Source organism: Carex rostrata, chromosome 16, assembly GCF_964058835.1.
Source record: "Carex rostrata chromosome 16, lpCarRost1.2, whole genome shotgun sequence".
NCBI lineage: Eukaryota > Viridiplantae > Streptophyta > Magnoliopsida > Poales > Cyperaceae > Carex > Carex rostrata.
In genome coordinates this window covers 3,262,709-3,288,267 of record NC_135933.1, presented here as the reverse complement: position 1 = coordinate 3,288,267, position 25,559 = coordinate 3,262,709, and the positions used below count along the sequence as shown (strand labels likewise).

Sequence of the window (25,559 nt, the reverse complement as noted above, 5' to 3'; positions counted from 1 at the left end):
AATCATGCGTTTGTTCAAAAGAAATAGAAAATTCCCTCGACTAATCACATAACACTGCTACAAGAGCAAAAATACACCTAATGAGCTAGAAGATCCAAGAGACCATTTTTACACATCATGTAGATTAATTCTCCCTAATCTAAGAGCATCTACATCTCTAAAACTCAAAATGGTTTCTAAATAACTGTTAACTACTTTTTAGAAATTATGGTTTTTAAAGTTTCTAACTCTCACATCCCTGAAACTCATTTTAGAGTTTCTATTAAGCCACATCAGCAACAAATTAAAAGGGGAAAACAATTTGAGCCAATCATTTGGCCAACATAGAGTTTATAAACAGTTTCTTAATAAAAAACTTTCCTGCATAGTTTCTAAATAAGAAACTCTCCCACATCCCTGAAACTGGATTAGAAACTACCACATCAGATTAGAAACTCTAATAGTTTCAGGGATGTAGATGCTCTAAGGAAAAAAAGAAAAAGAAAAGATAAATGCGCGTAGATGCTCGCACACGCATTCCCTATCACCGCATCAACCTCCCAAAACTATAAATCCCTATCAAATTTTCTAATTGTAACAAAAGCTCCAAAAGGGAGTTAATTAATAATGTTGTGGACAATGTATGTAGTTTACTTCTTATCTTTAGATTTCAAAGAGGCCCACTGGAAGTGATTGCAATTTGCTTCTGGATTTGATGCAGGTCCCTACACATTGAAGTATTAATGTTGTCACTACCTTGGGCGGTTGGAACAACTTCTCTGGAGACTATAACTCTAATTCAAAAGTGACACTGGAAAGTCCATTATCCCTCTTTCGAGATACTGAAAAGTCCAAATATTGGCCCTTTAATAGTTGGATTTTATCATTTGTTCAAGTAGGCTACTTAATTTTCATTTGTTCGACTATCCTTGTGTGGCTTAAAAGGATGTAAACAGACCCAAAAAGGTAGATTTTGTTCAGTTGAGTCCCCTTCAATTTAGTTAATACAATCAAGTTATATGTAGCGCCCAATGAGAAACCTATTCCTTCAAAGACACTAGCAACTCCAGGCCAATAAATGGACGAATTATTCTTATGTAATTAATACTCAATATTGTTGGGGTTACACAAGCAAAGTGCACAGCAGAAAATTCTTAGCACACAGACGAATTTTCATAACTTGATACTGTTGTATTTGACTGATTGAAAGGCTTGATTAAACAAAGAGTAAAGCTAATGAGACAAATTACAAAAGAAATAAAGCATAGCTCAAGAGCCACTTCGAGTGCACCTTGGTAAACCTCTGAAAGAGAAAATACGAAGGAGGCACAAAGCATACCTGAGCACGAGAACAAACATAAAATTGCCGACCAATATTGGACCCCTTCTTTACCGATCTTGCAACGCAGGGTTCTCGATGCCCTTTACAAAGGGGTAAGCTGGTTTTCATTCTCTCTTGGATCCTCCGCCACTCCAAAATTGCAATATCCCCCTTCTCCTTAGAACAAATCACATCTTCGCTATTACAAACATCAAACTCTTCTGAAATGTTTTGATCGCTGCAAAATGATGGTTCTTGCACCGGTTGTTTGAAAAATGATTTTATGGTGAGTTGGGACGATGAACTGTTCTTGACCCTTTTGGTATCTTTGATTGAATGGAGAGATTTTCTCTTAGTGAGATAAAGCTCTTTATTCTCTTGATTTACTGTCGTGGCAAAACCTTCAATTTCTTGACTAGTAGACGACATTTCACAGCTTGTTTCCGAGGATAATATCAAAGAGCCTTCTTTTTGTTGGGAACTCTGACTTTTACTAAGAAAGGACACTGCAACATTTAGACAAAATAACCATATCCTTATATTATGTATTTATTATGTTGGATGAACTTTGTTCACACAAAAAAAAAAACATAGATGCCCTCTAGCCCAATTTTTTCCCAAAACACATTCACAGAAAAGCACGGTATTTTTTTGACATGTACTAAGTCAAAATCCAATTCTCTCTTATATAGATAGTGAAACATACCAATACTTTGTTGCCATCCACGGACCTCAGGGACATATCTGATGGATAGAGCCGGAGTACTGTGTACTGGTAAATCTGGTATATCAGTTAATTTAACATAAACTGGTATGTGATCAGACCCCTCCAGCTTGGTGCTCCTCCCCCCATTCCACCTACAAACCAATCAAAGAATTAATTTAGGGCAAACAAAAATAATATTATTAATAATAACAAAGATAAGAACACTCATTATGGCACCCAATATAAGCAAATTAACTAGCAGAAAATAGCAACAAATTAACATGATCTCCATTTACTTGAGTATTGTATAATACTGTGTCGAGTGAGGCTACGGTACATCCGAACAGTTCATTCAACATGATCTCCTTGTAAATATTTGTTTGGAGACCAAATTTTACATTTTTTTTCTTTTACTGTTTTTTTCAGATAGGTAGAAAATCACCCGATCTACAGATTTTGAACTATCAGAAAGTACTGATTTTCTATCTATTTAAAAAAATATATTAAAAAATTCTAAAAAATATAGAATTTGGTCTTCAAGTATATTTTAATATGCAGATCATGTTGAGCGGTTCAGATCAACTGTTTAGACTTTGAAAACTGAGATATGATCCATAGCACAGACCGATCAGAGCTTTGCAAAGTACCATAGCCTCACTCTATTGTGTCCTCAAATTCTCACGGTACCGTTTCTTACAATCAGCATCACATTTTCTATTTATCAATATCCATACAAATAAGCCCATTAGTGCAATAATGCTATAGTACTTCAAAAGAGCATCAGTGGACCCCCTTTTGAACTCAGTCAATATGTCACAGTCTGCCACATGGCAATCTAGGATGCTATATTCCTCTCCTTCATGATCTTGATGAATGCAAGGACCAGCAATAAGTACATGGTCAATTCTTGACCCATAGTTGAATTCCTCTGCTCCTGTGCTCTGAGAGAAGCAAGTGTACGCTCCTTTCCTGATCAAAGTATCAACCAAAATTATCTAGGATTACTATTGCAAATAGGATCTCATATTTTATTTTATGTGCAAAACAATACCTATACTTGCAACAAGCACCAAATATTGCCTTGCAGAGAATGAATCTGTTATCCTAAGTTTCAGTTGATGTTGACTCAAAGGTGTTTCTTATAACTCTAGCATCGAAGGGGCAAAAAAAATTCATATGCTAGGGGCAGAATTGTTGATTTCTTAGCAAAGCATAGTTGTTATATAACAGTAGACAAGCACTGGTTATAGCAAAAAGTTACTGGGTGTTAGTTGTAACTTGTAACAGTACCATCTGATTTAGATCATTGTTTTTATTTTGGCAATCATAAACTAGTTGAAGTTAAAGTGTTAAACAAGAAAAAAAAAAAGCAAAAAATATAAAATACCTCTCAGGATGTTTTGATCTAAAAACATCAAAAAAGTAGCCCCCACAATTTCTCAATAATGATCTTAACCACTCACGAAACCTGCAATTTTTATTACAAATCAGTAATTTAAAACAAAAATAAAAAAGTAACTACAATATATGATAAGAATATTTATAACTACTCACATGTTCTTTTCAAAACCTGCATCTGCATCACACCTGTCTATAGCAAAAGGAGCAATGTTCAAATCACCTACAACAAACAGTCTCTTTCCTTGCTTTAAGAGAAATTCCCATCTTTTCTACCATACAAATGTAAAAAAAAAAAAAAAAGTTAAGTCAGCAATTAAGACTCTAAGTTTCACTCACACATGTTTTTTAATGCCTACTCCCAGAACTTGTCATTTTGGTAAACAACGTGACTTGCACAATTACATTCCTAGTATGATTTCTTTACTTAAAACAAATAATGTTTTACCTGTAATATTTTGAAAAACAGGAGCTTAAAGCGGACTCTCTCCTTATCTTCAGCTTCAGCTCGCGGACCATATATGTTGAAAAGTACTGCACCAAGCACCATTGAAGAGATTTGTAACAAAACATCACCCACAAAGGAAGGTGCTTAAGTGTGAAATTCAAACAATATATTTTGGTAGAAAAACTTATGCCCTGGAGCCCCATTAAACTACAAATATTGGTCAACATCACATCACATATTTCCTTATTTGTGCCTCAGTTCAAATTTCCCACCTAACCTCCTCCATTCATTCTTTTCTTTCCCTCCTATTTTACCTTCTTCCTGGTAAATTTGATCAATGATCAGAGAAATAAAAATGAAAGAATTGGTGCCATAAAACACACACACACACACACACAAACAAAGAGAAAGCCGACCTTTACCGTACATACAAAAGGAAAATTCTTGATTAGTTTCCACTCACCAAAGTGACCATGATCTGTAATGATACAGCGACCTTCACCATCCAATTTCAACATCTCCTCTTTTGTTATATCCTCTTCTAATCCCTCAATTTTCAAAGGCGCTTTAATTGAGAACTCTGGCATTTCTCTGTTACTAATTTTAGGGCCTTCTAAGAAACCCGTGAAGCCTTCTTCTGCTCCAACAGGCAAGGCTACCTCCTGGCTTGAAAATGCTGATGTCACCCGACAGAACGTTGCCACACCTGAAAAATGTTCAAGAAAATCGGTCTTCTTGTTCCTGGAGAAAGAATGGTGTACTCGTAATAGAGTCTAATTCAAACTTATTCTTAGTTTTTATTTTCTTGATTTACTTTGGGTTGCCTTTTTCTTTTTTTTCTTTTTGTATAAAAGAAACCAAAATTTACATATGGTGATTAGGCATGTTTTGGTCAACTATCCTAGGAATCACCCGGAAAGATGGTATGCCAGCAAGGTCAAGTACTAGTAATCCCATATCCATTGATAAAAGGGTGATTCTCTTTTCTTTTAAGATCTGTGACAATTTGTTCACTAACAAAATAATCAAAAGCCATGAAAATTAAGTGGTTCCCATATATATATCAAAAGAAAAGTTGTAACCTTTGTTATGGTAGTAGAAAAGGTACCACATAAAAGCCGAAGACTATTTACAACTTTACATGTTCTTTTCAAAACCAGCACCTGTATCACACCTTAAACATATAGCAAACCATCCGTACATCGAAATGTGCATTGTTTCAAAGTAAAAACCTATCTCATGGTATGATGCACATTTTCTTAAAATATGCTCGCATAACAACTATGAAAGTCTAACCTGAATAACCACCACGGGTTTTAGAAGTAGTACGACAGCATGAAACAAATGCCTCATATCCTTCAGCCATTATCAGATCAGCTGACAAATCTTGTCTTGTAATTTTTGTTTCCTAAATTATTAAGAATGTTATTATGACCATTAAAAACCAAATATTATACACAAACACATAAACAAAATTACGAATAACGCAGACTGGAGGAATTTATAAATTTATAAGTGTTCTAAAGTATGACAAATTGATAACAGCTATTATTGACCCCTTTTCGTAAATTTATAATCCGTATCCTCCCAGGTACCTGACTGAACCTGACTGAAACGGATGGCCCAGATTTACTCTCAGCCCAGATGTTTAAATTGGCACGAATCTCAAAGCACAAATAATACTGCCCCTGCGTCATCCCGAGTAGTCACTGGCTGAGAGTAAAGCTGGGCCATCCGTTTCAGTCAGGTTCAGTCTGGTACCTGGGAGGATAGATCCTTTCTATTTTGGATGAAGCTCATTGTTGCATAAATTAAGACCCAGTCAATATTTGCTTCTTCACTTTGTTTGAAGCAACATGTACTTCCTCAATTTTAAAAAAAAAAAAAAATGTTATAAAAGGAGCAAAATCTTTTCGAAGAGCACACTTGCCGGTGCTTCTTTAACTGAACCAGTATATTCTGTACCAAACAATTCTAATAGCGTTTAACTTATACCTTCTCAGCCAAAAGGGAACGCAACTAACAAACGAAATTTTCATGAACAACCAACAAAACACAAATACACAATTAATGAGATTAAATTGGAAAGGAATTGAAACCTGGAAGCAGATGATGTCAGCATCGAGCGAGTTGAGGAGGCGTAGCAGCGATCCATGCTGAGCGACACGTGGCCTCAACCCGTTTATGTTGTAAGTCACTATCTTCATCTCTCTCTCTCTCTAAAATCATGGAAGGCAGATTGGAGAAGGGCAAAGTTGGTTGGGAGCGGGAGCACAAGGACGATGGAGATGTCAGATGAGCAGAGAATGAATGGTGGATAGGACATGTAGCGAGATCTTTTCGACGCGATGTCGGATCCAGCCCGATAGCTAACCAGGACCCCAACCCGTTAACCAGCGCATTTCTGACTAATGGGTCGGGACAGATTCCCCAGATTCAGAAAGGAGATTGCTGCGTAGCCTAAAACTTAGGTTTTTGGGCCCATTGAGAGCTTGATCTTGTAAGGTTGTCAATTGGAGTTGCAGGCCTTCCTTTCTCTTCTTTGTTCTACAAGATTCGAATATTTTAGAATGCGTTTGGTTCAATTTTCATTTTTCTATTTTGGACGTTCGAGTTTTCCATGCAACCTAAACATGATATATCATAAGTTTTTCTATTTTTTTAGCTTTTCAAGCATTTTAATTCTTTTAGAATCAATATTTTATGTAATGATTATAGCTATAATATCTTTCGTATGGAATACGTGGTCAAAAATCTAGTTGTTGCAGATTTAAAATTCGACTTTCTTTTATAAACACTAGATACCTTGTTGCGGCTCCGTCGCAATTTGTTCTTTGGTGTTTGTTAAGATGTTAATCCGCCGGTGTTATAGATATTATTTGTTTACAAGGCAGTATGAAGATATAGGTCATGTTTGATTGTGGAATAAAGTTAATGAGAATTAAATTACTTACTCTATCTTACTCTTTATTCTTTACAACTTATTTGATAACTTATATCATGGATTAAATTAATCGACATGGAGTAATATATTGAAAAATGAACATGAGTTTATGATAGTGGGTCTTGCAAATAGAGTAAATGTGGAGTAAATTAATCTGAAGTACTTTGCTTAATTTTCTCCGCAGTTCATGCAATTTCATGCAATTTTAGGTTATCGTTGGATATTTCAACAAAAGCCAGTGGATAACATTCTAAACATTAGGTTATTCAATTTAAAGTTATTTTTTACAGCACTCAAGTTGCCAAATTAAATCTATTATAAACAGATCTCAACTCTATAATGAATTAATACTTTTATTAAATTTTTTTTTTTTGCAATCAACATATTCCAAACAAAACCAAATATATTTACTGTAACGTAAAGCTGGTAAATACTCTTTTTTTCTTCAAGTTATTCCGCTAACTGAATCAGCCTCCCTGAAATGAGCTTCCTATTAACAAAAAAAACAAAATATTAAAACTTAGCTCTAATACTCATTTTGGGGTGAGGCTACTGTACGGTGACTTACACTTATCGATCCCTAGGCCCGGGAACTCAGTAAGATTCCAGCTCTCAACGTTTCAATTATTCTAGACCAATTAAAAGTAGTGATTTTCTACATATATAAAAAAATAGTAAAAGAAATCTTTAAAAATGAAAATTTTTCCCTTCGAGTATATTTTTAGATGGATATCATGTTGACCAATTCAGATTGATTATGTGGTCTCTAAAAATGAAAATATTAATCGGTAGTACGGACCAATCTGCGCTATGCATTGTGCTGTAACCTCACTCTTCATTTTGAAGTAACAACAGTGGGGAGAACAATTCAACATGGCCAAAAGATGGAAATTATCTAGATCAAAATAATTAGAAGACTATGCAAGTGCTTAAAGATAGCAACTAAGGCTGTGAGTATCGGACATCCAGCAGGAAGAAATATCTACATAATGGAAAAAAAAAAGACAAATGGAAAAAGAGAACAACAAAGGAGACACTATACCTTCAGCCGTGTTTCTGTCACTCGCTTATGCTAGTTTGCTTGGGCTGCTGAATCGTCGTTGGTGCTGTCACTTTGTCAGTTGGGGTTTGGCTCTGATATTGCTAGCACGCTTGTGTGCCAGGTTTACTGGATACATGCTTGACAGGCTGAGTGTATTGCTATCTCCAAAAATAAAATGACAGTCTCTGTTGGGAAGATTTTTAATTCGCAGGATTTTTCCTATGTAATTCTTATGTGTTTTTTTCTTGCTCAAGTCATCGTGGTCCTTAATCACTGCATATAATGCAACACAGATGTAGTTAGTGCCAGAAAATATCTATATACTTATATTTTACTACATGCAGGTAATCCGTTTTGGCTCACAATAAAGCAGCTAGGATTGTAATAAATGGAAATGTAAAAATCAAAGTAATTATATCATATATCTTATATACAAATGTAGAAATCAAATATGTTGGCAATAGAGAATGGAAAAATCAAAGTAATCTAGGTTGTAATAAATACAGAAGCTAAAAGGTCCAATTAATTGAAGTCTGGAATGGTGTGAAGCTGAGGACCCAGCAGTGATTTATATGCTGAAATAGGAAGGAGCTAAAATAAAATGTCCTCAAACTGGTACAAGATGGTACTGTCACAGTCGGAATAAGATGAGACTGTCACAGTCTGTACGGGTTCAATTTAGAAAGGTTGGCGTCCTAATTGCCACATTTCCCTGATGAATACCATTTGGAAGCCATTCTTGAGAAGGTTTATTTTGCTCTTTTCTGATGATATCTTAGTTTATAGTGCCAGTTTGGAGCTGCATGTAGAGCATCTGAGAATGACCTGAGTTGCTGAGAAGAAACAGCCTATTTGCAAAGTTATCTAAATGCAGCTTTGGGGTAAAGGAGGTAGAATATTTGGGACATGTAATTTCAGAAAAAGAAGTAGCCACTGACCCTTCTAAAATATCACCTATGATCAATTGGCCTCAACCAAAGACTCTAAAAGAATTGAAGGGATTCTTAGAGTTAACTGGTTACTGCAGGATATTTGTAAGAAATTATGGGGTGATTTGTAAACCTCTCACTGAGTTACTCAAGGAAAATTCATTAAAATGGTGCTTTTCCATAACTTTGCAAAATGGTATGAAACAAATTTGTAACTGGAACTGATGTGGAAACAAAAAATAGTGTTTGATGTACCTCCTATGAATGGGGATACATCCATTTTCAAGATAAACAATAGCACGACATGAATAAGTGAGCATCATAAATTGAACTTTGAGTACCACTATTCCAGTAGCCTATTTAATGAGGCTAACTACTATGTACCAGTAATTAATATTCTTTTTCCCTCAATCGAACAACGAAGCATCTGTTTGCAAAAAAATTCTCCTTGAAGTGGAAGTCTAAAAATTAAGTTTTTCCAAAAGTTAATTTGGGGAGAAAAAAATTCAGAAAAAGTATTGTAGAAGGTAATTTACCGGAAGTATTCAATTGAAATGTCGGTTGTCCGAATTTTTGGAAGAGGCAAGCGGCTGGCTACAGGAGAAGGACGGAGGAAGGGAAGCCAATACTCCTAAGGGAAGAAGGGGCAACTATAATCGGACCGAAGGAGGCGGTGAGAGCAGAACCAACACGTTGCGAGGAGATGCAACGTGGAGCGCCCGGGTGAAAGTTGTCAGCCAGGTGGGTCCCTACTGAAGACAGCAGAAAACTGAGGCGATTTGTTTTTTTTAGGGAAATCGCGTGAGCGGCGAACTGGAGGTGGGCAGTGCTGGAGCAATGACGTTAAATGATGTAAGGTAGAAATGATCTGAATTATCTATGCTAAATCAGACGGAAGATGAGAGGGATTCTACTGTTCATCGCTGATGTCACTCTGCATTGAAAATCAAGATATTATAATTTCAAGTTAAAAAAAATTGAGCTCCATCTTTTATTTCATAAAATAAATAAACAATTAGACTCAACACAGCTTTGAACAAGGATGGTACCCACAGGGCGATAACAAAAGTACTTCATAATTTCTTTCTGGGTAGACTTGTTCAGTTGTTCTGCAATTTCGAGTTATGACCCGGTCACCCAGGTCGTTTCAAACTTTCAATTGTGCGCTGCCCTGAGTTATTTTCTAATTTGGTCTGCGTGTCGGTACATATAAGAATGTGTATATTACTAAGGGGCATGTTTAGCGGCCATTTTTATTAATAACCCAAAAAGAAAGTTTTTTACAAAAGTAACTCCAAAATCTGAGTTTTTCCAAATATAACCAAACCGCCAGGCATGCTGGCGGTCCAGTTCCTTACCAGACCGCCAGCGTTCTGGGCGGTCCGGTTTTTTTTTTTTTTTTTTTTTTTTTTTTTTTTTTAAGAGAGATCTGATTTTTTTTCTTAATATTTTCATTTGTGAAGTTTTAGTTTTTTTTGCTTAGAGTATTTGTCAAAAAATAACGTCATTTAGGGAGAACCCCTGAGTATCCGAAGCATCAGACTTAAAAACAGAAAATACATAAAATGGGCAAAAAGTGAAGCAACCCTAAAAACATAAAAGACATAAAAAAAAAACATAAAAGACATAAAAAAAAAAACATAAAAGACCCTAAAAACTCTAAAATTATAAAGAAAGATCCAAAAGCCCATGAAGGAAGACTCAGATCGCGAATCTGAGCCCGAAAATGGGTGAAACGAATCTATAGATTTGTTTCTGATCCGGTTTTGGGCTGTGGAGTTCCTGTCAAAATTTCAGCCCGATCCGACGGACGGATCAAAAGTTACGCCCCTTTTCGTGAAGCATGCGCAGGACCATATTGCATCACATCTTCTGGTTTTGGTTTGAGAAGATCAGATCGGAGAGAAGCGTGAAGCGAAGTGAATGCTATGTTTTAAACCCTAGGCGTGCGTTTGAAAGAGGTGCGCGGGACTTAAAATGAAATTTTTTTAGCTTTACTGTCGGCTGTTTATAAATAGGCGACACTAATAACTGAGAATTTTTTTTAGCTTTAGTGTCGGCTGTTTATAGATAATTCTTGAATAATCTCTTAGGCTTTTAACTAAACAAAATACCGATCGTTGTACTAAAACTTAAACTGCATTTTTGAGGCACTAAACGATGTTTTTTTTTTAATTCTGATGCTTCGGATGCTCAGGGGTTCTCCCTAAATGACGTTATTTTTTGGCAAATACTCTAAGCAAAAAAAACTAAAACTTCACAAATGAAAATATTAAGAAAAAAAATCAGATCTCTCTCTAAAAAAAATAAAATAAAATAAAATAAAATAAAAAATAAAAAAACCGGACCGCCCAGGTTCCTGGCGGTCTGGTAAGGAACTGGACCGCCAGCATCCCTGGCGGTTTGGTTATATTTGGAAAAACTCAGATTTTGAGGTTACTTTTGTAAAAAAACTTTTTTTTTGGGTTATTAATAAAAATGGCCGCATGTTTAGGGAAGAAACATTTGGAATGGACAGTGATGAAATTTGTCAATCATCTCAACTAATTTAGGTCTAAATTTCAAGAGACGTCGCTTTGTAGCAACCTTTTCCTTGTATGATGGTATTTTTCGAAATAGAATTGCTCAAATACTTTTGTTAAGTTCCTACATTTTGATCAGAATTTCAAATAATATTCATACGACACTGTAAAATAAAAAATAAAAAAATAAAAAAAACAGAAAAAATAAAAAAAAATAAAAACAGAAAAAAAATAAAAAAAAATAAAAAAAGGAAAAAAAACGGAAAAAAACCAGAAAAAAAGAAGAAAAAAAACGGAAAAAAAAAACAGAAAAAAAAGTAAAAAAAAAACGAAAAAAAAACATAAAAAACAGTATTAAAAACTGAAAAAAACCAAAAAAAAAAATATCCGTACCCTACCCGAGGTACCCGTTACCCAAGACGGGCACGGGTAGGGTACATTTTTTAAAAAATTTACCCGACCTACCCGTACCCGTTCTACCCGACTACCCGTCCTACCCGTACCCGCCTTATCCGTTACCCGTCCCGGGTTTACCTGAGGTACCCGTACCCTACCCGAGAGCACAACACTGACGGTATGCAATCGTCAGATAGACAAGGTACTGCCAAATGATTAATCGGGAATAATTGAAAATAATCGGCCGATTAATCGAAAAAATTCATAACAGTTTAGTCACCACCAACGACTAAACGGCCGATTAATCGGCTAAACGGACGTTTTTTACAACACTGGATGAAAACACTTCATATATGACAGCAATAAGGTAGATGACAACAAAGTATTCAAATGTTCACTTTCGTCCTTTTGATTGGTAAAAGAATGGTAGTAGCCTAGTAGGTATAAGTTTGAAAATTCACTTTGATTGGTAAAAGAATGGTAGTCGGCATGATTTTCATACAACATAAGTTGAAAATTCAAGGTAAATATGGACATTGTATTCTAGAGAAAGGGAACCACAGGAGATATTTTTGCAGAATGAAAATCTCAGCATAATTATTATAAACACACATTTTTTCTTACTAGTATCGTCTCGTAAATTGCAACAGAGACATATTATAAGATTAAATAGAATATAAAAATATTTTTTAATCTGACATCACACACAAAATAAAAATAAAAGATAAATAAAAAATACAACTAATAAATAATAATAAAAGAGAACAACAAATAAAAAAAAGATCAAATATAACATCAAAAAATTCTTAAAATATCATTGCGATTTAATATCTAATTTTCTCTACAAGTAAGATAGGTCATTAAACGATTTAGAGGAGAAATTATTTATCAAGAAACAAAATTAGAAAAGATATAATTAAATGATTAAAATAAGGATTTTCTCTACATATATATTCTTGATAAAAATTATTTTAACAATGAAAATTTCTCTACACAAAAGTTTTACATATTCTTCATTTTCTCTCAAAATCAAAAATATATGATTGTTTCCACAGCAAATTAAAGATCTACTATTCATCTATTTACAAAGATACATTTGCCCTAAATAAAATCCGGAAAGATATAATTGTTTTCATTTTCATTGTCAAAATTATAGAGGAAGAAGAGAAATGAAACATAAGAAATAGAAAAATAGAGAAATAATTTAATTGCAAGAATCAAAGATATCTGTAAGCACTGTTATTAAAACCGGACTGGACCGGACAGGTGAGCCGGAATAAACTGGATCTGGAACCAAGTCCGGTTCGGTTTGAATAAAGGATCGAATATGCATACAGACCGAAAAAAAATAGAAAAATCGGTCGGTTTTCACAAAAACCAGTGAACCGATTGGCTCTTTCATATTTTTTTATTTTAAAATTTGAACAGTCCGTGAACCCCTGGGTTCCATTTATTGCTTTGGTGATTTTTACGAGAAAGTTATTTGAAAATTATTTTTATTAGTACCAAATTAGCACCAAAAACTATTGACCCTGAATTTATCCTCTTAAATAAAATACATAATACTACTACGTTTTTTACGAAGACTCTTCCTAAATTTTTCAGTAGTGATAAATGATCCTCCAATCTTCTTTTTATTGTCTCTAGTTTGTGATATCCCGGAAGTCTTGCTTAACATTACGGCCATTTTTATTAATACTCTAAAAAAAAGATTTTTTTAAAACTGTCTCCGCACTCTTTTTTTTTTTTAAACTGTCCCGACCGCCAGGTTCACGGGCAGCCCAGATCCTCTAGCAGACTGCCCGGGTCAGAGGTGGTCCGCTAGGGACCAGACTGCCTGGGAGCCGGGCGGTCCTCTATTTTTTTTATTTTTTAGAGATCTTAATATTTTGATTTAAATAATTTTGTGAAGAAATTTTTTTCTCGTATGCCAAAAAACAAGACATTTGATATATTTATGAGTGAGATGTCGTAATTCTTTATAACTTTGATTTGATTTGTCAGTTAGATATCACAAGTCTAAAGATAACACTAATTAAGGACTTGGCCTTGATTCTTAATAATTTATTTTATTCAAATATACACAAGGAAATATGGTTATATTGCATCAATGATGTCAACTTCTTTATTTTTTTTAGAGAATAATTGGAGAGCGAGAGAGAGAATAATTGAATTATTTGATTATTGTCAACACATACCATTTGCTCAGAGATAGGCAAACGAACACAATAAATAGTAAATCCATTTTAAAATAATTATATGGATAATTATTGAATAATCTCTTAGGCTTTTGACTAAACAAAATACCGATCGTTGTATGCCTACCGTCGAACGAAAACTTAAACTGATTTTTTGAGGAACTAAACGATATTTTTTTGAAATCCTGATGCTTCAAATGCCCAGGGATTCTCTCCTGGGTAATATTCGGATCTGTCTCATCCCCCCCTTTCCAAAAAGTGCTCATACGTGCAAATTCGACTTTCCTAGCCAAAGTTATGACTATTTAAAGTTTTTATAAATTGAAATTTATATCAATTCTATGTATTTTTGAATGCTCTACATGCTGGTGTAATCACTTTTGCAGTTTGGTCCTTGTATCAATCCATACTTGCTGATTTACCAGCAAATGTCAAATTTGATGTTTTAGTGCATTGCACTATACTAGTGGCCTTTGCCTATTGCTTGGTTGCTGAGTTTGGACTTTGTACCATACCAGATGTCAGTCTAGGGTGCTTGTGCATGGACAGAGATCTAATTTGAGGTTTAAACATATTTTAGTAGCTCTAACTACTGTTTTAGCACCAGAAATAAAGAGAAGAATATCAACAAACTGTCAGAGCTTGAAAATTTTGTAATCAAGGCCAAGTCCTTAATTAGTGTTATCTGTTGGGTTTCGGAGGTGCCAAAATCGGATTAGCTTAAGCTGCGAAAAGATCGTAAAACAAAAATTTTACTCCTAACTTAAGCCAAGGATTAAACGAGGTATGTCAGAAAACATTCCAAGGCGGTCCACCTTCCGTATTCCTTTGGCATCAAAATCCAATTTAATTATTTTACAGATCTACTCCATAATTGATTTCTAAAACTTTAATCTACTTATCAATTAAAAAGATTAATATAACATATTTATACCTTGATTCTAAATTCTAATTGAAATGCAGTCGAGCGAGAAGAACGATCAGAATGGTTCGTCTCGAAGTATCAGACGTCTGATACCTCTATCGATTATCCACCAGGACTAACCGGAGAGCGGTTTATTTCTTTTGTTAGAAATACCGTAAACCACAGAATTATGCAAAAACACTATTCACGAGAAAAGACGAAAACCCATAAATATGAATTTTCGGTTACTCAGTTTCACCAATAAACAAAACTGAAATATTGCGAAATTTGAGAAAACACTATTCACCAATCCCGTAAATCTACTAATCAACAACCCGCAAGATTATACGTCAACTACGTATAACTTTCTTTTCTCAATCGAAAACACTATTTGGGAGAGAAAACAAGAAAGAGATAAAATAGATTACCGAACTGATCAGACAGATTCGATATCTCAGAAATTAGTAGTTTCTCTCTCCATGTACCCCTCTATTTATAGGCTTTTGAGGAGGTTCGCAAAAGATCGAAATACCCCTCAACATATGCCTATTTACAAGGTATGTCATTGAATGGATAAGATCGATGACGTGTCATGTGGATAAGATCGATGACGTGTCATGTGAATAAGGATGACATTATTACAAACTAACATTATCTTTAGACTTGTGATATCTAACTAACAAATCAAATTAAAGTTATAAAGAGTTACGACATCTAATTCATAAATATATCAAATGTCTTATTTTTTGGCGTATAAGAAAAAAATTTCTTCACAAAATTATTTAAATCAAAATATTAAGATCTCTAAAAAAAACAGAGGACCGTCCGGCCCCCAGGCGGTCTGGTCCCTAGCGGACTGCCTTTGGCCCGAGCTGTCTGCTAGAGGATCTAGGCCCCCGTAGGCCTGGCGGCCGGGGCAGTTTAAAAAAAAAAATAGAGTGCAGGTCCGTTTTAAATTTTTTTTTTAATGGTATTCATAAAAATGGTCGTTAACATTATCAGTGTTGAGTATAAATAATTACAATGCTTCAATAATTTTACTTTTATCTAAATTTCGTTATAAATTTTGATATAGGTATTTTCCTATAAATCAACAATACATACTTGTTTACTAGGGCCGCACAAAAAATTTGTAGTTCGTGATTCGATTTGAGTTTGATTCGAAAAAGTTCAAAATTAATTTAAACTGGACCCGGTTCGTTTAAAATAGGTTCGCGAACTATTCTAGTTCGAAATTCAAAGTAACGCGAACCGTTAATTTCTGCTGATGACTTAAAAGTTAAAACATAAGACCGCCCAGCCATAAGTCATAACTCGTAAGTCGTAACCCTCGCTTTCAGTTCTAAAACCCTAGACGACTTTCACCTCTCGCTTTTGGCGACTACGATCACTCTTCCTTGTCGTAAAAAAATTTGTAAAAGATTCGAAATTGAGTTCGTAAAAAATTCGATTCGAAATTAATTCAAACCAAACTCAAACTGAAGTAAGTTTGATTCGGTTCGATTTGTTTGCAGCCCGTTTAGTATTATATTATTGTCTAGAAACTAAAATTATGTATTTTAATTTGGTTGTTCACGAAATAAAATATTCTCTACGAAAATAAATCAAACCATAAAAAGAAAGATAAAAAGACATATGAAAACATAAAAATACAAATCCAACATTTATATTTCCGGATGTGTAACTCAAGTTTTAAAGAACCATCTGCCGCAAGGAAAAAGACAAAAATACTCTTGTACTATTTAAATTTTAAATGCCGGTGCGGTATGTTTTAGGCTATTCATATCTTTAAAATTTCATTTTGCAGTTGTAATTGACTAGTAACGGATGGTACTCTCTCTTTGGACCCGGTCCAAAAATATAATTTTATCTTTGGGAGTTGCGATTGTTTTGACCATGTAAGCTGTAGGCGTCCCCCTCTCTTCCAGCTCAGACGCGCCTCCCCGTTCCCAAATCGTCCGAAGGCAGAAACGATCTCAAGTTTTCAACCTCTCTGCCTTCGGTTCGTTTAGTTTTTCCTCAATATTGTCAAAAGAAAAAAAAATTCCCCTTTTCTCTTCTTTTTTTTTTTTTCACAAAGTCAATCTTCCCCGGAGACAATTCATTTTCCGATCGCTAACTTAATTGTCTCCTTCGCCTCCTCCACCACCACAGGCGTGCATTGAGCGCTGCCCATTGACCGAGCTTCGACAAAGGGATAAAATACCAAAACAACTAATTTTTTTAAGAGAAGAGAGAGAGAAGGCGGGAAAGATGATGGGTGATGGAGGTGTGAAGCAAATGCTGGCAAAGCCGATACAGCTGGCAGACCAGGTAACGAAATGGGCTGACGACGTGCACTACTTCAGGCAGGAATGCGCCGAGGTAAAGACAAAAACCGAGCGCCTCGCCTCCTTGCTTCGCCAGGCGGCTCGTGCTGATCTATACGAGCGCCCAGCACGCCGAATCATGGTCGACACCGAACAGGTGCGTAAATTCTTTTGTTTTTTTGTTTCGTTTGTTAGAAACCTAAGGTCGTCGAAGTAAATTTTTGGAGTTGTTTCTTTTTTCTTTTTCTTTTTTTTTTCTCTCCCCATTGTGTAGAGGAGGAGGTTGGTCTTAGTGTGGAAGATTATTCTTTGGTGGGTGAAATTCACCGAAGTTAGGTGGTGTTCATACCGAAAATTCAGTACCGATCACTGAATTACCAGTAAGAGTGTATGCCCTATGCCGACTACCAATGCAGCTGCATTTATTTGTGTTATCGGATTGTTTTGTGTTTGATTTTAATTCATCAGGAATTTCGTTAACATTTCAGTAAATTTTCTGCCAACATACTGGTGTTGAAAAACTTGCATTAGATTTTTTTTCTTTTGTGTGGGGGGGGTCTACTTCTGTTTATGACGTATTTAAATCTCATGATTGTAATTGTTCAATTTGTTGGATTACCATCTCTTTTGGATATTTTCTTTTAACTGAAAATTGGCAATAAAAACTCTGTTTGTTTCCTCTATAGTTATCTACAACCATATTGTGTGATTCATGTTCGGAGAATAATTCTGGTCTTTGCTTGACTAAGTAACCTTGTCAAACTGGGTCTTAATCAAGGGTCTTATTTGGAATTTCACCTAAGTTACTTAACAACTTGCACGTTTCAAACCCACAGGTGCTGGACAAGGCATTTGCGTTGGTCTCCAAATGCCGAGGAGGTGGCCTGGTGAAGCGGGTTTTCACTATCATTCCAGCAGGTGCCTTCAAAAAAATGATAACTCATCTTGACAACTCAATCGGTGACATCTCGTGGCTCCTTCGGGTCTCTACTGCCTCCGGTGATGAAGATGGAGATGCGCATCTGGGTCTCCCTCCCATTGCCCAAAATGAACCCATACTTTTTCTTATCTGGGAGCAGATTGCGACCCTCCAAACTGGTTCCCTCGAGACTCGTGGTGATGCTGCTGCTAGTTTAGTTTCACTTGCTAGAGATAATGACCGGTATGGTACTTGTTGCTATTTCTTTACAATTTTTATAATTTTGTTACAATAAAACTTATTATTAAATCAGATCCATCAAGCAGTTTAAATGGTGGACAACTAACATTGGTACTACCTTCCTGTAAGCAGAGTAATAATTAGCTTCTAGAATCCTAATTTTAAGAGGAGTTTAATTTGCTATTTTATTTGTATTGTTTAAATTGGGAGGAAGGTGTGATAATTGCTAGGGAATAGGTACTTCTCTAGGAACAAGAGTAAATGCAGATCTTGTTACTGACAAATCCCCAAATAATGTCCCAACAAGAAAAAAAGCAGAAATGACAAATTCTCAAAGAAGAAAAAGGTTGAAATAAACAAAAATACTAGCTCACTGCAAACATTTCTTAACATTCAACCAGGTACGGCAAGCTCATAATCGAGGAAGATGGTGTAGGCCCACTACTCCGCCTGGTGAAGGAAGGCCGGTTAGAGGGTCAAGAAAGTGCAGCCCTGGCAATTGGCCTCCTGGCCAGAGACACAGACAGTGTGGAGCAAATGATGCAGGCTGGTGTGTGTGTGGTGTTTGCCAAGGTCTTGAAGGAAGCATCAATGAAGGTCCAGGCCATGGTTGCCTGGGCCATCTCCGAGCTCGCTGCCGCCTACCCCAAGTGCCAGGATATGTTCGCCCAGAACAACATGATCCGCCTCCTGGTTGGCCACCTTGCCTTCGAAACTGTGCAGGAGCACAGCAAGTACGCGATCACATCCAAGATGTCGATCCACTCGGTTGTCATGGACAACAAAAACCAGAACAACCCAAACAATCCACACAAGAATGCGATGCCTGCAGATCTCATAGACACGTCTGATTCGGGCATGGTTAAGTATCCTAACCATGGGAAGCAACCTCTTCAGCAGAATCAGATGCACAATGTGATTGAACACACCATGAATACTAGGTCGGTCAAGTCGGTCAAGTCCACGGGCCTTAATGGGTCCATGTCCAGCGCTGGTGTCAAGGCCCGTGAGTTCGAGGATGCAGACACGAAGGCATATATGAAGGCCATGGCGGCTAGAGCCTTGTGGTACCTTGCCCAAGGCAACCCTGCCATTTGCAAGAGCATAACCGAGTCAAAGGCGCTTCTTTGTTTTGCAGTGCTGTTGGAGAAGCAGACTGGAGATGTCCAGTACAACTCGGCCATGGCACTGATGGAGATCTGCCGGGTGGCTGAGGCAGATGCTGATCTCAGAAGATCTGCCTTCAAGCCCAGTTCCCCAGCTGCCCGAGCTGTTGTTGACCAGCTGTTACGCGTTGTAGAAAAGGCAGATTATGATGACCTTTTGATACCTTGCATCATCTCGTTGGGTTGTCTTTCTAGAACTTTCCGTGCAACTGAAACCCGCATCATCGGTCCACTGGTGAAACTCCTTGATGATAGAGAAGGCGATGTTTCCAGAGAGGCCGTCGTAGCCTTAACCAAATTTGCATGCACCGAGAATTATCTCCATATGGATCACTGCAAAGCGATTATTGCTGCTGGTGGGGCCAAGCACCTTGTACAGCTTGTATATTTTGCTGAGCAGGCAATACAGATTGATTCTTTGATACTTCTATGTTATATTGCATTGCATGTACCAGACAGTGAGGATCTTGCGCAGGCTGAGATTTTGACAGTTTTAGAGTGGTCCTCTAAGCAGGCTTACATGATCCAAGACCCGACAATTGAGGAACTTTTGCCTGAGGCAAAGGTTAGATTGGAGCTTTACCAATCTCGAGGCGCAAAGAATTACCATTGAGTTGACAGGGGTAAATTGAAATGTATATAATTTGAGTAATATATCTATATCTTGAAAAGGAGAAAATGGGTGTGGAAGGTAAATTGTTTTAGATTATTTTTTGCATGTTTATTTATTTCCGGTTTTGGGTACAGTAAGCTGTGAATTGGCAGAGGAATCCACCGGGATATTTTTGTAGATTGAAAAGTGGGAAATATCTGCTGATTTGTCAAGTGAAACATAGGGTTTGGTCCTTAGTTTATTCTGCTTCTCTCTAGCTTGGATGATGTTGTACATCGATTTTTTTTTTCCCTAATGATTTCATTTTATAAGGAATTATGTTTGGTAGTGGTAGGTTACTTTCTCATTTGGCTTTCAAGTTTTATTTAGGGACAATTGTTCAACACATTGAGCAAATAAATTAAATATATCGGATTGTGTACTTTGTCAACAATCAACAATCTTGACTCGTGCTCTTGATGGGGGAGAGACAACTGAAGAGAGCGACATAAGGCGGATTGGCAGTTACGATTGAGGTATAACTGACATTTCTGATTACAACAGAGAATGCTCTCTATTGTTGTCTAGTGTGTGTTTTCAGAAGATTGCGCTGCAAAGGTAAGGTTCTATTCCTTCAGTTGAGAGCACATGTTCTCACAAATTTTGATAGAAACGTCTAACAAAAAAAAAAGATGCTGTTTGATCGTTTTGTACTGGAATGCATGTCACATGCCTTTTGTATCTTTGTTTATTTGCTGGTCCCTGTCCGACAAGTAGAAATTAAATGATAAGCACTGTCGAATATAATATGGTTTTTCAGAGCATCTAAAGTAACTAAAAAAGGGAAATGACACACTGGAAACAAGAAAAGGATGAAGTCTTCAAAACACCGTCGGGAAGTATTACAAAGTACAAACAATTCGGAGAAATGACGCACTAGAAACAAAATATCATATGAAGTATGTAACTCGAGTGCACTATATACAAAATATGTATAAATATGTATTAGTCTTATTAAAAAACATGAATAGAGTTGTGTATTTTTTTAAAATATTTTGTACAGTTCATACATGTAACTGTGTTTTATTGGTAGACAAATCTGGCACGATCTTGTACTAAGTAATCGTTAGCCGGCCTCTAATTTATATTGTTAACTTCATATATTAAAACATATAAACAGAAGTTAGAGAACTGAGAGATTAAATCTAACTTGCATAGTAACTGACTTTAATGTTTTATATTTCTTATCAAGTTATGTGTATGGGTTTAGATTCGTCGTAATATTTTAATTCTGATACTTTTGAAAAAAAAATTAAATATAAATTTGAAATATGATTTGATATATGTATTATGCATATCGAATTTAATTTTCAATAGTTTGAGTTAAACCATATTTGATGTGATATCGTATGCTACTCAAATTGTATAAAATTTTGAGAACAAATTATTTGTATTTGGCAAGTGAAGTAAAAATTAAAACGAAGTTTCAATACAAAAAATTACTAAAAACAAAGTAAATGCTAAATCATTTAAAGCATTGGTGTGTTGGTAGAAGTGAAGTAAATATATAAAGATGTAGAGTAGAACTAGGGTGTTCTTAAGTTCACCAAGTTTCTTGGTGGACTCAAATCTAAAATCCATCAAATCAGTTTCAAATTACGAATTCGAACCGTTGAAATCCGTCTACCTTACAAGTGACGCGTCTACATGTAAAATTTTTAAACATTCGAATTAATTTAGTATGAAGTCAAGCAGTCAAAATTAGAAGGTTAATAAATTAATTTTAATACATTTATTTTTTTATTGTTTTTTGACCAATTGACTCTATGTAAATTTTTTTTTTTTTACATGTAGACGCATCACTCATAAAGTAGGCGGGTTTCAACGGTTCAGATTCGTTATTTGAAACCGATTTGACGGATTTTAGACTTAAGTTCATCAAGAGACTTGGTGAACTTAAGTACACCATAGTTCTACTCTAAAGATGTATTATATAAAAAGACTCAATGATCCTCATATATTATGTTAGCAAGTGAATTAGTAAGAACAAAAGGTATTAAAAATAAATAAAAATAATAATTTATTTCATATGAATGTGTTTTAATTCACCTCAAAGCATCTTAAAGTACTTCCGTTTAATGCATTAAAGCGCCTTAAAAGTTAAACCACTTTAATAACCACTACTCAAATTGTCAAACAAACCCTATACATCTAATAATGCATCTGTAAATGTACTTTCATTTTGAAAAAAAAAAAAATCAATTGATTTTAAGTCTAGGATATCATTAAAAGGACTGTCGATTCTACTTTAAAAATCGAAGTATTTCATCCCATCCATTGTATATGTGGGGAGCTGTTTATCAAAGATAGACACCAAAAATAATTTGTAATCAGCGTGTACTATATTAAGTCTAAACGTGGCTATCACGAACTTACAGATAACATTCGCAAATCTGCTCACACATGTTCTCCTGTTAATTTAATAATTCAGTTTAAGAAGCAATTTACTTAACATGTCTCCCATCATACCAACATTTTATCCAGTGAAACCCTTTACTCAACAAGATATTGTCGTAAATTATCGATTTACTTTTTCCGATTTTTTTTTTTTAAAAAAGCTTCGTCCATGAATGAAACACAAAAAAAATTGCCTGGTTAAAGAAGAAATCATAGAATTATCAATTATGTACCGATTTTTTTATTTATATCCAAAATAAAATATAAATTTAAAAAACTAACCAACTAGCTAATGAAATTGCAAAACTATCCAAACCGGTTAACCATTAACCGGACTCAAATCAAATTTCCGGTTATTGGTTTCCCGGATCCATTGAAATAGTCCGGTTAACCATTAACCGGAAATTTGATTTGAGTCCGGTTAATGGTTAACCGGATTTGTGAATTTTCCTCTTTTTTTTCTTTTTTTTGAAAACAGAAATTTTTTATTTTATTTTATTTTTGTATTAAAATATTAGAAATGTTGAATATATTTCTTTGAAAATAAATGGAATACAATATAATTTGATTTATTAGAAAGACTGCAACTAATAACCCGGATCAATATTTTTCAGGCCGGATTTTTCGCGGCTGTACGAAAAATTAATATATTTCTTTATGTGCTATTGGAAAAAAATAAAAATACTTAGATTCTGAGTTATTGATCCCGGTTCAAAAGTCACTTCTATGCAATCTAGAAAATATTGTGATCCTTCTAGGACATTTAATTTATAAAAAGTTGTATCTATTTTGAGAATTCTTTTTAAAAACAATTATTAAATAAATTAAAGTTTTTGTTTTTTTTTTCAAAAATAGAAACAACTTTTCATAAATTAAATGTCCTAGAAGGATCACAATATTTTCTAGATTGCATAGAAGTGACTTTTGAACCGGGATCAATAACTCAGAATCTAAGTATTTTTATTTTTTTCCAATAGCACATAAAGAAATATATTAATTTTTCGTACAGCCGCGAAAAATCCGGCCTGAAAAATATTGATCCGGGTTATTAGTTGCATTATTTCTAATAAATCAAATTATATTGTATTCCATTTATTTTCAAAGAAATATATTCAACATTTCTAATATTTTAATACAAAAATAAAATAAAATAAAAAATTTCTGTTTTCAAAAAAAAAAAAAAAAAAAAAAAAGGAAAATTCACAAATCCGGTTAACCATTAACCGGACTCAAATCAAATTTTCGGTTAATGGTTAACCGGACTATTTGAATGGATCCGGGAAACCAATAACCGGAAATTTGATTTGAGTCCGGTTAATGGTTAACCGGTTTGGATAGTTTTGCAATTTCATTAGCTAGTTGGTTAGTTTTTTAAATTTATATTTTATTTTGGATATAAATAAAAAAATCGGATTATGTATAATCACAAAAGAATTGTGTTTGATCGCTTATGGGTCCTGGTCGAACAATATGCATAACCAACCAATCAACCAACCATTCTGCCTAATTTTCTCTTGGTATTCTCCATGTATATTTCTTTATGGTATGTGATGCAATAAAATTTGTAACACTACTTTTAGTATAAATTAATATAGAGAGGGTTCAAATGCCTCCATGTTTTTGTGTCTCCATCATGCCTTCATCTCTCTCCATCATTTTCAAAGTTCAAACAGTCGATCCGAACCGCTCAATCTAACCTCCAAACTAAAATATGTTTGGAGACCAAATTTTATATTTTTAGGATTTTTTTTACTATTTTTTTAGATAGGTACAAAAATACTGTTATTAGATGGTTCAGATTTACTGATTTTGTACCTATCTAAAAAAATAGTAAAAAAATTCCTAAAAATATAAAATTTGGTCTCCAAACATATTTTAGTATGGAGGTTAAGTTGAGCGGTTCAGATCGACTATTTGAACTTTGAAAATGATGGAGAGAGATGGAGGCATGATGGAGGCACAAAAACATGGAGGCATTTGAACCCTCCTCATTAATATATCTTTTATATTCTAATTCTACCATGTAGTAATATTGGGTGTTGATCCACATGATTAGTATCTTAAATATTTAACAACATATACTAGTCTAGGTTCTCGGGTTTATAATAATTTTGAAGTAGTGGTGCTAATTATGATTAATTCACATAAGTAAACAGATATAGAGAACGTCTAGGATTCAAGTCATCTCCTTCTAAATTAAATAAAGTATAATTTCGACATCTCTCTACCCCTCATACAGCATTGTCACCACCGCATGCGATATAGATTGTTTCGCAAAGCAACCGGCATGCGGTACTGTCACTACCCACAAGTGCCTAGGATTTATGCTTTATACAATTTGAAATGTTTTCTGATCTTTTAATCGGCTTTTGAGCTAACAATTCTAAGTACTCTACATTTGCAATTTATCCTCCTCGCGCAAAGGATAATACTTCCCTATCCTACCCCGCAAATTATAATATCCCAAAGACCCTACTTATTTCTAAGTAATTCCTAATATAAATTGAATATACGATTTACGATATTCTGCCAAGGAAGCCCATTAAGTTCTAACCCTAGTCTTTGGACGGCTGCCAAGCCTCGTTAGCCGAAGTTCTTACATGTAATCCTACTCACACCAAGATATAAAGACTTTACACCTATTGGTATGTGGAGGAATTTGGCATATAGTAGACAGAACCTATGTAAGCAAGGGTACGATAGAAAACAATTCAAAGTATAACAAAATCTCAAATCAATATAAACAAAACATAATAAAGAATTCGATACACCCAAATCCTAGAGATGAGAAGATTAGCTTCTCAAAGCTATGGCAAAATAAAAAGAATAAAAAAAGAAAGACATAAACCACAACCCTTGAAGACATAAACCACAACTCTTGCTTTCTTAGATGACGTCTTCTTCTCCCGCTTTAGACCTTGAGAGCCACATTTCTCTTCTCCAAAATTTACTCTCTAATCTAATCTAATTTTTGGACTTAACATAATTAAATACGCACACCAAATTCTATTATAACAATATTATAATATATAACGTAGTAATACAAAGATTTTTTTTTTTATAACGTGCTTGCTTGTTCTTCTCATTTT

At 34.9% G+C, this 25,559-nt stretch overlaps 2 protein-coding genes and 1 long non-coding RNA gene across 4 annotated transcripts; 1 reads left to right on the top strand and 2 right to left on the bottom strand.

Moving 5' to 3' along the window:
- Positions 1-480: 480 nt before the first annotated feature.
- LOC144567547 (endonuclease/exonuclease/phosphatase family protein) lies at positions 481-6,317 on the bottom strand. 2 transcript variants are annotated; one of them, XM_078317711.1, is made up of 10 exons: positions 5,952-6,317; positions 5,149-5,260; positions 4,316-4,558; positions 3,853-3,938; positions 3,561-3,676; positions 3,394-3,474; positions 2,775-2,975; positions 2,007-2,158; positions 1,319-1,806; positions 481-704 (listed from the first exon to the last, which is right to left on the bottom strand). In XM_078317711.1, the coding sequence occupies exons 1-10, from the start codon at positions 6,057-6,059 to the stop codon at positions 630-632; spliced, it is 1,662 nt and encodes a 553-aa protein (XP_078173837.1). In that variant the 5' UTR covers positions 6,060-6,317; the 3' UTR covers positions 481-629. The 2 variants fall into 2 exon arrangements, with proteins under 2 accessions (XP_078173837.1, XP_078173838.1); XM_078317712.1 differs by lacking the exons at positions 4,316-4,558; positions 5,149-5,260; positions 5,952-6,317 and having other exon boundaries at positions 489-704; positions 3,561-3,671; positions 3,853-4,208.
- Positions 6,318-7,141: 824 nt separating this feature from the next.
- LOC144567673 (uncharacterized) lies at positions 7,142-9,524 on the bottom strand. Its single transcript, XR_013515480.1, has 3 exons — positions 9,304-9,524; positions 7,839-8,111; positions 7,142-7,286 (listed from the first exon to the last, which is right to left on the bottom strand). It is a non-coding gene; the product is annotated as an uncharacterized LOC144567673 (long non-coding RNA).
- Positions 9,525-16,638: 7,114 nt separating this feature from the next.
- LOC144567545 (uncharacterized) lies at positions 16,639-20,417 on the top strand. Its single transcript, XM_078317710.1, has 4 exons — positions 16,639-16,789; positions 16,942-17,253; positions 17,933-18,258; positions 18,657-20,417. Exons 2-4 carry the CDS (start codon positions 17,041-17,043, stop codon positions 20,032-20,034), a joined length of 1,917 nt encoding a protein of 638 aa, XP_078173836.1. The 5' UTR covers positions 16,639-16,789; positions 16,942-17,040; the 3' UTR covers positions 20,035-20,417.
- The last annotated feature ends 5,142 nt before the right edge of the window (positions 20,418-25,559 follow it).

Bases quoted from the DNA above. Each gene is read 5' to 3' on its own strand.
- LOC144567547 (XM_078317711.1), bottom strand. From the start codon at position 6,059: ATGAAGATAGTGACTTACAACATAAACGGGTTGAGGCCACGTGTCGCT. The intron at 3,939-4,315 runs GTGAGTGGAAAC...TGCTTGGTGCAG, and splicing joins TACAGATCATGGTCACTTTG to TACTTTTCAACATATATGGT. The intron at 2,159-2,774 runs GTACTATAGCAT...ATTGGTTTGTAG, and splicing joins TCCACTGATGCTCTTTTGAA to GTGGAATGGGGGGAGGAGCA.
- LOC144567545 (XM_078317710.1), top strand. From the start codon at position 17,041: ATGATGGGTGATGGAGGTGTGAAGCAAATGCTGGCAAAGCCGATACAG. The intron at 17,254-17,932 runs GTGCGTAAATTC...TCAAACCCACAG, and splicing joins TCATGGTCGACACCGAACAG to GTGCTGGACAAGGCATTTGC. The intron at 18,259-18,656 runs GTATGGTACTTG...ACATTCAACCAG, and splicing joins CTTGCTAGAGATAATGACCG to GTACGGCAAGCTCATAATCG.